The sequence below is a fragment of the Theileria equi genome, chromosome 1, assembly GCF_000342415.1.
Source record: "Theileria equi strain WA chromosome 1, complete sequence".
NCBI classification, from domain to species: domain Eukaryota; phylum Apicomplexa; class Aconoidasida; order Piroplasmida; family Theileriidae; genus Theileria; species Theileria equi.
Genome location: NC_021366.1, coordinates 1,541,692 through 1,552,692, shown reverse-complemented (window position 1 = coordinate 1,552,692; position 11,001 = coordinate 1,541,692). Strand labels below are relative to the sequence as shown.

The window sequence follows — 11,001 nt, the reverse complement described above, 5'->3', positions numbered from 1 at the left end:
GTCATTTGGACTAATTTCTATGTTATATATACGTATACATTACAAATATTTGACTTGTTCCTCTTTTGTTAGGAAACGTTTGGCTGGGAGCTTTCCTAGGGCTCTATCCCTTGAGTATTCATTCCATCTTCCATAGTAGCAGTCTCCAACTTGACGACCCAAAAGTAGCCCAAAGTACGATGAGAATGGAGTCACAATGATTTTGGTCTTGATTGAGTGGAACCTCAGAGAATAGAGAGATAGTAAAGTTAGACCTACGAAACCGCCGAAACCAAAACTTTTGCTGGATACCTACATGTTCATATAGCGTTACATACAGTGGAAAGAGCACAAACCTCTTTTGAAATCGACTTTTGTCTCGTTAAAAGTATGTCGGTGATGGGATCAGGTTCATCGAGATATCCCTTTGACAGCACAGCTCTCAGCTCATCTCTATCGTTTTTAGTGTAGTTTAGGCGGACTGGGTTTGGAGTAAGCAAGAGTCCCAATTTCTCGGCAAAGGTCAACTTGCGAGGGCCGGTGGAGTACAAATTCTCACAGATTGTGACGTCTGAGGGAACTACAACAGGTGGAGTCACGTCCTTTTCCATCTATACGTGTAAAGGGGTAAATTCCATCTGCATAAATGAGTTTATATACTGACCGAGTAGCGGAGGCGGTCCCCATGAATGGCGACTGGGCCGTAGGCCATTAAATGACTGTGTAGAGGTTTTGCATAATCATCAGCATTTATTATTGGATAATGAATAACAAATGTAGAGGAATAACAAAGATAGCCTCTGAACTGGCTGCCGCATTTCTAATTTGGAGGCATTTGGCCTCCTTTTTTCACACTAGGAACGCGCTTTTGGAATTGGCATTCTTGGCGTCCGTTATAGTCACACACAGAGGTAATTTGTCTTTATGTTTCAGAGAATCGGTGTTTTCTAGACACCACCCGTAAATACACAAACACACACTTGCAGTACTCGGCGGCACCTCTTCAAGGAAAAGAAATCCACTGAATGCGCTTATCCAACCGTTCTTATTCACTTCAGTTCTGATCTCAGCTGCTAGTCCAGCCGCTCACCGCCTAATACACATTTTGGCATACTCTACGCTTCAGTGTTACGTGATTTCATTGGCAAAAGGCCACAAACTTTCTCTCTTTTTGCCTGTAGTTTCAACATTAAGGCTATTTTACGTACTTTCAGATTTTCAACTTTGCATTGATATCGTTTTATTCTCTGCCTTGTACGCTTTTTTGGAGCTTTGTGATAAAAGGTTGGTTCGAAATGACCGAGAATTCACTATTTAGGCACGATGGAATTGGCTTTTCGGATTCTGTATTTTTAATACAAGTACTGGCGGTTTTGATTCATCTTCCTTCCCTCTTTACATTCCCTCTTGACACTAGCATATCTCTCATGCTGGAGAGAAAGGGAATCAACGTAAATGTGCCAGTCTTAATGCTCGCACATCCTCTTTATCATATGGTTTGTTGTTTGTATATTCATTCAGTACCTTTAGGTTATTGTACTATTTGCAGTTTTCTCGGTTCTTTATACTATACATTCCAAACAATCTACATTTTTAAAGAGCTTGGTGGTGCCGTTAGCTCTCATTCATTTGCACAGTATTTCTGGTTATTTTAACTTATTTTGGTTCAGTGACAACTTTCATAGCCTTGACTCCGCATCTTTGATGTTGAGATTTTTTTCACACGAAAATTCACTTAAAGTGATTGGGATTTGGTTTGTAACTTCTTTATTTTTCATAGTTGGAATTTCTTTGAATGTTTATCTCTGCAAAGATACAGAGAGGGTAACTAGTAGGACTAGGAAATGGTTCCACCTCTTGCTCTCAGCTAATGCCCTTGTAGCCTTTTACCATGGTGAGGAGCTGCTCTTTATCATTGTAGCCTCTGTTATTATTGTACTATTGACATTTGTGGAAGTTTTGAGAGCAAATGGAATATTTTTTGCAAAAATGACTAAATTGTACAACATATTCAAGAGTGAAGATGATGACGAGCGATTTGAATTTTCGCACATTAGTCTATTTTTGGGCATTGTGATTCCTCTCATTTATGAATTTATCAAGGGTGAAGCCCCGGACTGGACTAGGGCAGGACTTGGAATTTGCACGGTTGGCCTTGGGGACTCTTTTGTAAGTTTAAAGGATAGATTAAACAATGTACAGGCTGCACTTGTTGGCTCTAGATTCAGGAGCAATCACTCAAACCGCAAGACTATTCAGGGGTCAATTGCATACTTTTTCTCCTGCTTGACAGCTATGTTGCTACTTTCACACGTCCAAAGTGTAAGTTTTACCGTCAGATTATTTCTGTTTCAGGAGAATACCGTTGATTATGGCAGGTGTGTTCTGACGTCTTTGCTAACGTGTATTGTGGAGGTTTGTTTGAAGGTTAATTTACGACTCGTCTTAGGCAACCGTGGCAGGATGTGACAATGTAATACTTCCATTGTTGGCAATTCTGGTCTACTAGTTATGACAATCGTTTTCTTGTACAAGCAGACACGTTCTCAATCGTCATTCTGCTTAGCTCGTGAATTTTAATTCGTAAAAGAGCACATGTATACAATTAGCACTGAACTTAATGTCTCAATGTCTGCGTGTGTATAAGATGGATGTTGTTGTCGGCTTTTGCGACTCTTTCGAGCTGTAAGAGCAAATCCACTGAGCCCATGGAATTAAAATGTCAACAAAGGCCAGACGTATCTACACGTATGCGCTAGCGCCTAAAATTTGGTGTCTACGTCCCTTATACACACTGTAGATAGACGTGGGGTTGTGTAAATGGATAAATCCCGAGTTTTATTTGTAATTTGATAGTTTAATGCAAAGTTTGTGGCATTTCATAAAAGTATTTGTGGCCACACTGAGTGTTTGAAGAGCAAGTACCTCGTGGGACTTTTTTTGGAACCATACGGACTCACCCCTTTATTTACAGCTTTTTATGCACTAATTCTCTATATACATCTTTGCGACCTTGACCAATGTATATAGGTTTGGATATTTACTGCTAGTTGGAGATTTTACGACTAGTTTGCATTCAGAAACCCAAAATTGCACGAGAGCAAAAAGAATTTGTGCCACTCGTTTTGTATTTAATAGAGTCCTTTCAAAGAGATATCCTTTCCTGGAAAATTGCAGGTACAGTTGAGGGATACGTACAAGAAACAATACACACCTAAAAATGGATTTTACAGAGCTTGAATCGCATACAGGTTTGCGATTCAGCTGGAATTTGTGGCCTTGTTCCTATGAGGAGGCAGAAAAGGCGGAGGTGCCAATCGGCTGCCTCTTTACTCCACTCAAGGCCTCGGATGAAGACTCCGCACAAAAGATACCACTGGTAGAATACATGCCAGTGAGATGTAGGAATAGTGGCATATTTTTAAATCCCTACTGTAACATAGATTTCCGCGCGAAAACATGGACTTGCCCTGTCTCTCTTCTCAGGAACCCTTTGCCGCCCTCATATTCGGAGCACATTTCACCAAACAACCTTCCGTTGGAACTCACAAATCTGACTATGGAATACATTATTCCCTCAAATGTAACTGGTGGCGTTTTCCCACCAACTTTTATATTTTTAATTGATACTTGCATCCCACAAGAGGAGCTTGATCAACTCAAGGATTCACTTCAGCAGGTTATTAGCATGTTGCCTGGTGACGTGAATGTTGGATTTATAACATTTGGATCGGTAATTAAAGTTCATGATTTGAGCGAGACGGAAATTCCACGTTGCTTCGTTCTTCGTGGTAATGTGGAGCACAAGGCTGATTACATCAAGAGGGTACTGAATATAGCTCAGACCACTAGCCGATTTGTGCAACCCATGAATACAGTGGAATACACATTGAATAGACTTGTAGAGAATTTAATTGTTGATTCATGGCCCATTGGTCCAAACAGCAGACCAAACAGGTGTACTGGATCTGCTTTGAGCGTGGCCACAAGTCTACTTGAGAGTTTTTCAATGAACAAGGGTGGAAGAGTTATGTTATTTGTTGGAGGTGCCTGCACTTATGGCCCTGGAAAGGTTGTAGAGATTCCTCTTTCAGAATCTATCAGACACCATATCGATTTGCAGAAGGAGAGTCACAATGCTCGCTTGGTAAAGGATGCTACAGCATATTATACATCACTTGCTATGCTTTGTGCCACAAATGGTCATACTATTGATATTTTCGCATGTTCTCTTGATCAATCCGGTCTGCATGAAATGAAAGTCTGTTGTGATAAGACCGGAGGTTATATGGTTATGTCAGATTCGTTTAGTATGTCAATCTTTAAGGATTCATTAAAGTCCATTTTTACTGTTGATAAGGATGGTTTTATGACGCAGGGATACAATGCGAAAATTTCTGTATTTACCAGCAAAGAGCTAAAGATTTCTGGATGCGTCGGAGGTTGCTATTCAGCTAAAAAGAAGGGATCTAGTGTTTCTGATGTAGTTATAGGAGAGGGAGGCACCTATGAATGGACTGTTGGGTCTTTGGACAAGAGATCTACCTTGGCCTTTTTTTTCACTTTGGAAAACCAGAATGCATCAATGATTAATTCTGCCTTGACAACTATTGGTGTGTCAAAGGGGAATAATGCAAACGGAGCCGCAAACAATCTTGCTGGTTTGCAGGGATTTGTGCAATTCCAGACAGTCTATTATCACTCAAATGGAAGCAAGAGGTTGCGTGTAACAACCTTCTCATGCAAATACGCACAGCCATCACTTTCTGATCTCTCAACTGGATTTGACCAGGAGGCTGCAGCTGTTTTAATGGCCAGGTATTCTCTCTATAAGTTGGAGACTGAGGATCCTCTAAGTGTACTCAGATGGCTGGATAAGAAGTTGATTAACTTGGTTTGCCAGTTCGCAGATTATCAAAAGAATGAAGCACACACATTCCGCTTGTCATCTCAGTTTTCTATATATCCTCAGTTCATGTACCATTTGCGTCGTTCTCATTTTCTCCAGACTTTTAACGCATCTCCTGATGAAACTGCCTATTATAGATATATTTTGTGCAGGGAGAATGTTATCAATTCCTTGATTATGATACAACCGGCACTTCTTGAATACTCATTTGAGAACCAAACACCGCAACCTGTCCTTTTGGACGCAGTATCGCTAAAGAAGAATGTAATACTGCTTTTGGATACTTTCTTCCATCTTGTTATATGGTACGGTGAGACCATAAATCAATGGCGTGAGCAGGGATACCAGGACAACCCAGAGTACGCACACTTTAAAGACTTGTTACAAGCCCCTAACGATGATGCCAAGCACATTTTGGAGGACAGATTCCCAACACCAAAGTTTATCCTTTGTAACCAGGGAGGATCACAGGCTAGGTTCCTTCTTGCAAAGGTCAACCCTTCCACGACTCACAACTCCGGATTACAAGATTATGATGCTTCCACAGCAGTTATAAACACAGATGATGTGTCACTAAAGACTTTTATGGAGCACTTGGTGAAGCTCGTTGTACAGGCCTAATGTGTCTGGTAAAAGATGGTGGTCACTTAATTTTTACACTATTTTCATACATTTACATTTTATTGCTACTGTCAAAGCATCGCAGAGTTTTTATAGAAATGGCAGGAGGCGGCAAGGCTGGTTCGGCTGATTTGCGTCGATTCATGGAAAAGAGGCTAGATGGTAGGATTTTTTTTTGCAATTTTGCATATAATTTTATTATATTCACATTTACATGGTGTATGAATGAGAATCTGTACTGGTTTGCCGGGAAAATGTAACTTCTGGGATTCCTTTTCAATTCTCACGTATACACTCCATTTTTTCATGCGCAATCACCTTTTTTATACAGTTCACTTGAATGGTTCTCGCCATGTCGTCGGAGTTTTGCGTGGTTACGACACTTTTATGAACATTGTTCTTGACAACGCCTTGGAGGTTGTTGGCGACGACCAGATCGACTTGGGCATTGTTGTTCTTCGTGGAAATTCCATTATATACTGGGAATGTTTGGATAAGGTTCATACTAGATAATATATACGTGTTAGATACATCTATGGATACTACCGGGACAGCAGTGGCTCACACTGACAGTTGTTTGGATTTTACGACTCTTTAGAAGTCAACGTATTAAATTTGAGTCTATGGATCCGTCAGTGAGAGCGGTAAATATGGAATTTGTCACGTGTTGGTCGGAATAACCAGCAAGTTGGCACATGTACCAACTAGGATTGGATTATGAACTACAAATTTATAGATTATGCAAAGTGTGTTGGTTTAGAGTAATGGAAATTAGGATTCTGCTCGGGCATAGAGGCAACGCCAGTTTTGCCTCCTCTGCGAGTGTTCCACACACACTGTACCTATCCCTCAACTTCTGGGCAAATTTAAAGATTAAACGTAATATATGGAACGATATTAATGGGCTATAAACGTTATATGCCGAATTCCAGTTCCCCATATCTAAAGGCTGATTACGAATTCATCATTAGTTTACTCAAGATAGGGACGAGATGAGTGATTCTAATTTGACCAACGTTGAGAAGGAATTTTTAGGTACATACACATTGGAATTCTATGCATACATTTTCATTTCCTCGGCATGTTTGCGTCGCCAACTCTAGATGTTGCACATTTATAAACACTTATTTGTAGCTTTTGACTGGGCTGGATCTCAAGAATGGCAGCAGTACCTATTGAACCTCTATCCTACGCCTCCCCTCTCCAAGATTCCAAAGTTCAAGAGGAATTGGTACCGGAGGAACATTGTACGTTTATTATCGATACATATGATCGCGTTTGCGGTTGTATATTAACGTATAGGATTCCACCCTGAGTGAAAGTTCGACAGTTGGAGATCCAATCACAGCTTCTGCCTCTACTCCGCCTACGCAACCGACGACTCCAGGTGGGCTTCATCCCATACATTTACACGCTCTTTCAGGATTCACCCCAAGGTATCAGGAAAAAACGCCTCGTTCCACATCACAACTCCTACGTGAGTTCCCACACAGGCTGGAGCTATTCTCGAGAATCGGCTATTTGGCTTCCCTTGTAGTATTGGCCCTATCTGTTTTTAGGCCAAAGATGTCTGGGCTGCTTGTTCAGGTACTTTACTCTCTTCATCTATTCCATTTACAGAATCTACGCACATGTTCAAGGAGCCTGTTTTACACATTTTTGGTCCTTGGTACGCTAAGAGAGAGAGGGTTCCCTAAACTGAATATGCAATGGCTCTCGTCACTCGTGTACGAGGATAATGTTCACTACATTCTCTATGCTTCTGCATTTACAAAGCTTCCTCAAAGTCTTGGCAGAGTAATGCCACAACTTATTACATGCGTCATTGGAATAAACAAGTTGTTCAAGAATCATCCTAGCATTTTCCCAAGAATTGTTGCGAGGTATTTAGTTGAAATGTTTATACACTTTTTAGATCACCACTTGTTAAATCCGCATTTGCAAAGTTTGACGCCAATTTGTACCAAATTTGTCAAATAAGGGGGAACCTTGAATGTTCAATGATAATATATCTCGTTTTGGGAGTATTCTCCACCCCTAGTGGCATATTCGCTCTGTTTATTTACTCCAACTTTATCAGATTCAAGTATGAACAATGGTATTTATTGACAAACTTTTAGGCTCATGTCAAAGGATCCGTACATCAAGAGTACATTGAACTATGTTCACGGTTTGTTTAGTTGTATACCATTATAAATTTTTAGCGAAAATTGGCGTATTGCTGAGTAATCCAAATGTACCATCTATATTATCGGACGTATACTACAAGGTATAGCAAGTCTACATTTATACTAAATCTTTTAGGTTGTTAAAGGACTAGGATTATTCTTTTCTACTCCAAGATAGTTTCACGCTTTTTCTGTTGCAATTCTTCAATTGCAAAAAAGAGTTGTTTGTTCCTAAACAGCATTGATGATATGGCATCGCACACCTACTTATTTATCAAATCCTCGTATTCTTGACCGATTGATCTTAGCCTATTTGCACATTCAATTTGCGATAGTTTTCTTCTCTTGTTTATTTCTTCCACCTTTTCGGTGATTTGATTCTTTTCCTTCTCCATTCTAAAGATGATCATGAGACAGATTTTGTGCACGTACCCAAGTTTGAGTAGTGTGAGTGAGTCTAGGTACTTGAGCCAAGACCCTTCCTTGTACCTGTCCATAAGCTCTAGGTTGATTAGGGAGCCTTGGGAATACTCCATGAGCATCTTCATATGCTCAAGTTTAGCGTCTACATTATCTCCGGAATCTATCTCGGAATACTTTTTGAAATTTAGTCCTTCCTTTTCCTCTCCTAAGAAGTTATCATGATTAGGTAGTTTATGAATTCTGTGAATAATACAAACCATTTTGTATGCGATTAATCTCTAGATTGTACAGACAACCGTTCTCCTTCCTTTCGTATGGTATAGGCGCCAAATACTTGTTCAAAAGTTCCTCTTCGCTGCATCCAGACTCTTCCAGAATGAGTTTCATCTCATCTTGTACCAATTCTTGGATCGTTGGCTCCAATTCCACAGGAATAGTATCTACAAACGGCAGACTATCGACCAACGAGTGGTTTTTGTTATTTTTATACAAATAGTCGACATCCAGGCCGTCCATTGTGGATACGCGTCTCTAGGGCGTCGAATTGGCGCACATTCCACGATTTCCTACGATATACTACCTGGAGGATTAAATCAGTAACACGAGATTCTCTGTGGCTAACAGTCGGAAAATGAGTCCACGGCAAGGATACGAATGCTCCTCAATGTAAGGTATATAGGGCTTCGGAACGGCCATTCATGGTGTATGTGCTTACTATATTTTCACTATTATGGATTTTAAAATGAATTAGTTTTAGTAATCGCAGGTTTCACTGAAGAATGGGTGCTTGTTTGAGTTCCCCTAACTGCCGCCTTGGAACCTCCACAAGCCGCAAGGAGCAGGAAGATACACACAGCCCCGGGCTTGACAGTACCACGTTAAGTGGAAATAATAATGAATTTGGAGATGATGCAAAAAATTCCGCCAAACCTCCGGAAAATTTTGACCATTCTGGAACTAGCAATAACACATCGAATAGTTTGGCTACTATACAGCGTTCCTCCGCTAAAAATACGGTTGAAGGCACCAATAAAGAACGAGGAATTCAGCATGTCCCGGATTATATGGTACCGGATATCTCGGATGTGTTTTACACAAACCTAGATCGTCCCCGTATGTCCGTTCACAAACCTAAAAGGGCCCATTCGGATCCGGACAAGACTAAAAGTACCGACGATGGCGCAAAGTCATCTATTTTACGCAATTTGTCGGAATATCCGAGGATATCAGACGTTGTACTGACTAACGATGTCTGGAGAATTAGGATACTCTCGTCTGTGAAGTTGACATCTCGTTATATTCTTGGAACAAACGCAATAGGATACGGTGTTTGTGGCTCAGTAAGGCATGCAGTTAACAGAAGGACTCAAAAAGTTTATGCCTTGAAGTCTTTGAGCACATACACTACTTCCAAGCGCAAATTGACCAGTGTTTTCAATGAGGTATCCATATTTACACAGTTGGATCACCCAAATATCGCATTTATGCACGAGGCATACGATGAGCTTGGCGTATGTCACATTATAATGGAGTATTGCTCAGGAAGTGAGCTGTATGATAGACTGGATACTTATAAGCGTTTTTCCGAACAATATGCTATAAAATTAACGTTTCAAATGTTGCTAACTTTGCACTATCTTCACACAAATGGAATTTGTCACAGAGACCTAAAACTTGAAAACTGGGTGTTTGCAGATCAAGAGATTGATTCACCCCTTAAAATGATTGACTTTGGATTCGCCAGAGTCTTTGAAAAGGGTATACCTATGGGAGGTATGCATGGAACTGTATATTATGTTGACCCTGAGGTTATTGATGGTTGTTATAATGAAAAATGCGACATTTGGAGTACCGGGGTTATTGTTTACATGATGTTATCCGGGTCTCCTCCTTTCAATTCGGAAGGGGATAAAGAGATTTTGTGGAAAATTAAAAGGGCCACATTGAGATTTGAGGGAGTAAGGTGGACTTCTGTCTCTGATACAGCAAAAGACTTTATAAGGTACCTCTTGAATAGAAACGGAAATGAGAGACCGTCTGCAGAAATGGCGTTACGCCATGAATGGTTAAAGAGCGAGTATATGAGATACAGTAATTTTAAAGTCCCTGTAGAACTGCTAAAGCACATAATACACTTTTCTCGCAAATCTCCATTACACAGAGTAGTGATTGCGCTTTCAGTTCTTGAGAGTGACAGACAGTGTCCCAAAGAGGTATATAGAGCTTTCTTTGCCATAAACACTCGAAAAAATGGTACAATTAGCTTTGATGAGTTCTACACTGCGATGAAGTCACATTTGGATATTTCACATCAGGAATGTATAAAGGTGTACAACACAATTGGATACAGGGGTACACCTGAACTCAACTACACGGAATTTGTAACAGCAGTTATAGAGCATTATGGAATATTGGATATCAATATGTTGTCGCTCGTGTACAAGAAACTGGACGTGCTTGGAAAGGGTTTCATAGATTTAAAGAGTTTTACAGCGGCTATTGGAAAGTATTTTAATGACGTTTCAGCTGAAGAAATTTTCCGGAATACGGACCAGAATCAGGATGGGTTCATTGACTTTGTAGAGGTAAGTCGACTGCATACATTCATTTACACGCTACACATTGCTCCAACCCAGTACATGCTATAACACAAATTTACAGTTTTGCGAATCCTTGACGGCTGTTAATCCAGAAGTCTGAGTCACGCGCGTTTGCATCCAACACACTACATTGTGCGTACGTACATGTGGTGTACGCAACCGTTAATTTGTACTATACATTTGTGAATGCGTATTAATACAATTGAATTTTGCACATTTGTTCTGTAAAATAGCTTCTAGAACGGGTGTTTGTTACATGATGTGCGGAAGGACGTACATGTGCTGCAGTATTCCCATGTAA

General features: G+C 40.4%; 7 protein-coding genes across 7 annotated transcripts; 5 read left to right on the top strand and 2 right to left on the bottom strand.

Annotated features, from left to right (window-relative positions):
- Positions 1-35: 35 nt before the first annotated feature.
- On the bottom strand, positions 36-645 carry BEWA_025270 (hypothetical protein). Its single transcript, XM_004829287.1, has 2 exons — positions 336-645; positions 36-291 (listed from the first exon to the last, which is right to left on the bottom strand). Exons 1-2 carry the CDS (start codon positions 588-590, stop codon positions 40-42), a joined length of 507 nt encoding a protein of 168 aa, XP_004829344.1. The 5' UTR covers positions 591-645; the 3' UTR covers positions 36-39.
- A 629-nt stretch (positions 646-1,274) lies between these two features.
- Positions 1,275-2,488, top strand: BEWA_025260 (hypothetical protein; the record flags this gene model as incomplete). Its single annotated transcript, XM_004829286.1, has 5 exons — positions 1,275-1,475; positions 1,510-2,148; positions 2,182-2,301; positions 2,335-2,394; positions 2,429-2,488. The coding sequence occupies 5 exons, from the start codon at positions 1,275-1,277 to the stop codon at positions 2,486-2,488; spliced, it is 1,080 nt and encodes a 359-aa protein (XP_004829343.1).
- Positions 2,489-3,199: 711 nt separating this feature from the next.
- BEWA_025250 (Sec23/Sec24 domain containing protein) lies at positions 3,200-5,509 on the top strand (the record flags this gene model as incomplete). Its single annotated transcript, XM_004829285.1, has 1 exon — positions 3,200-5,509. One exon carries the CDS (start codon positions 3,200-3,202, stop codon positions 5,507-5,509), a length of 2,310 nt encoding a protein of 769 aa, XP_004829342.1.
- Positions 5,510-5,607: 98 nt separating this feature from the next.
- BEWA_025240 (small nuclear ribonucleoprotein G, putative) lies at positions 5,608-6,022 on the top strand (the record flags this gene model as incomplete). Its single annotated transcript, XM_004829284.1, has 2 exons — positions 5,608-5,671; positions 5,841-6,022. The coding sequence occupies 2 exons, from the start codon at positions 5,608-5,610 to the stop codon at positions 6,020-6,022; spliced, it is 246 nt and encodes an 81-aa protein (XP_004829341.1).
- Positions 6,023-6,501: 479 nt separating this feature from the next.
- On the top strand, positions 6,502-7,784 carry BEWA_025230 (hypothetical protein; the record flags this gene model as incomplete). The annotated part of the gene is made up of 8 exons (XM_004829283.1): positions 6,502-6,544; positions 6,644-6,756; positions 6,812-6,896; positions 6,933-7,096; positions 7,130-7,392; positions 7,425-7,607; positions 7,630-7,679; positions 7,714-7,784. 8 exons carry the CDS (start codon positions 6,502-6,504, stop codon positions 7,782-7,784), a joined length of 972 nt encoding a protein of 323 aa, XP_004829340.1.
- Positions 7,757-8,733, bottom strand: BEWA_025220 (hypothetical protein). The gene is made up of 4 exons (XM_004829282.1): positions 8,358-8,733; positions 8,110-8,305; positions 7,945-8,073; positions 7,757-7,908 (listed from the first exon to the last, which is right to left on the bottom strand). Exons 1-4 carry the CDS (start codon positions 8,614-8,616, stop codon positions 7,842-7,844), a joined length of 651 nt encoding a protein of 216 aa, XP_004829339.1. The 5' UTR covers positions 8,617-8,733; the 3' UTR covers positions 7,757-7,841.
- Positions 8,734-8,789: 56 nt separating this feature from the next.
- BEWA_025210 (calcium/calmodulin-dependent protein kinase type, putative) lies at positions 8,790-10,883 on the top strand. Its single transcript, XM_004829281.1, has 2 exons — positions 8,790-10,685; positions 10,762-10,883. The coding sequence occupies exons 1-2, from the start codon at positions 8,880-8,882 to the stop codon at positions 10,798-10,800; spliced, it is 1,845 nt and encodes a 614-aa protein (XP_004829338.1). The 5' UTR covers positions 8,790-8,879; the 3' UTR covers positions 10,801-10,883.
- The last annotated feature ends 118 nt before the right edge of the window (positions 10,884-11,001 follow it).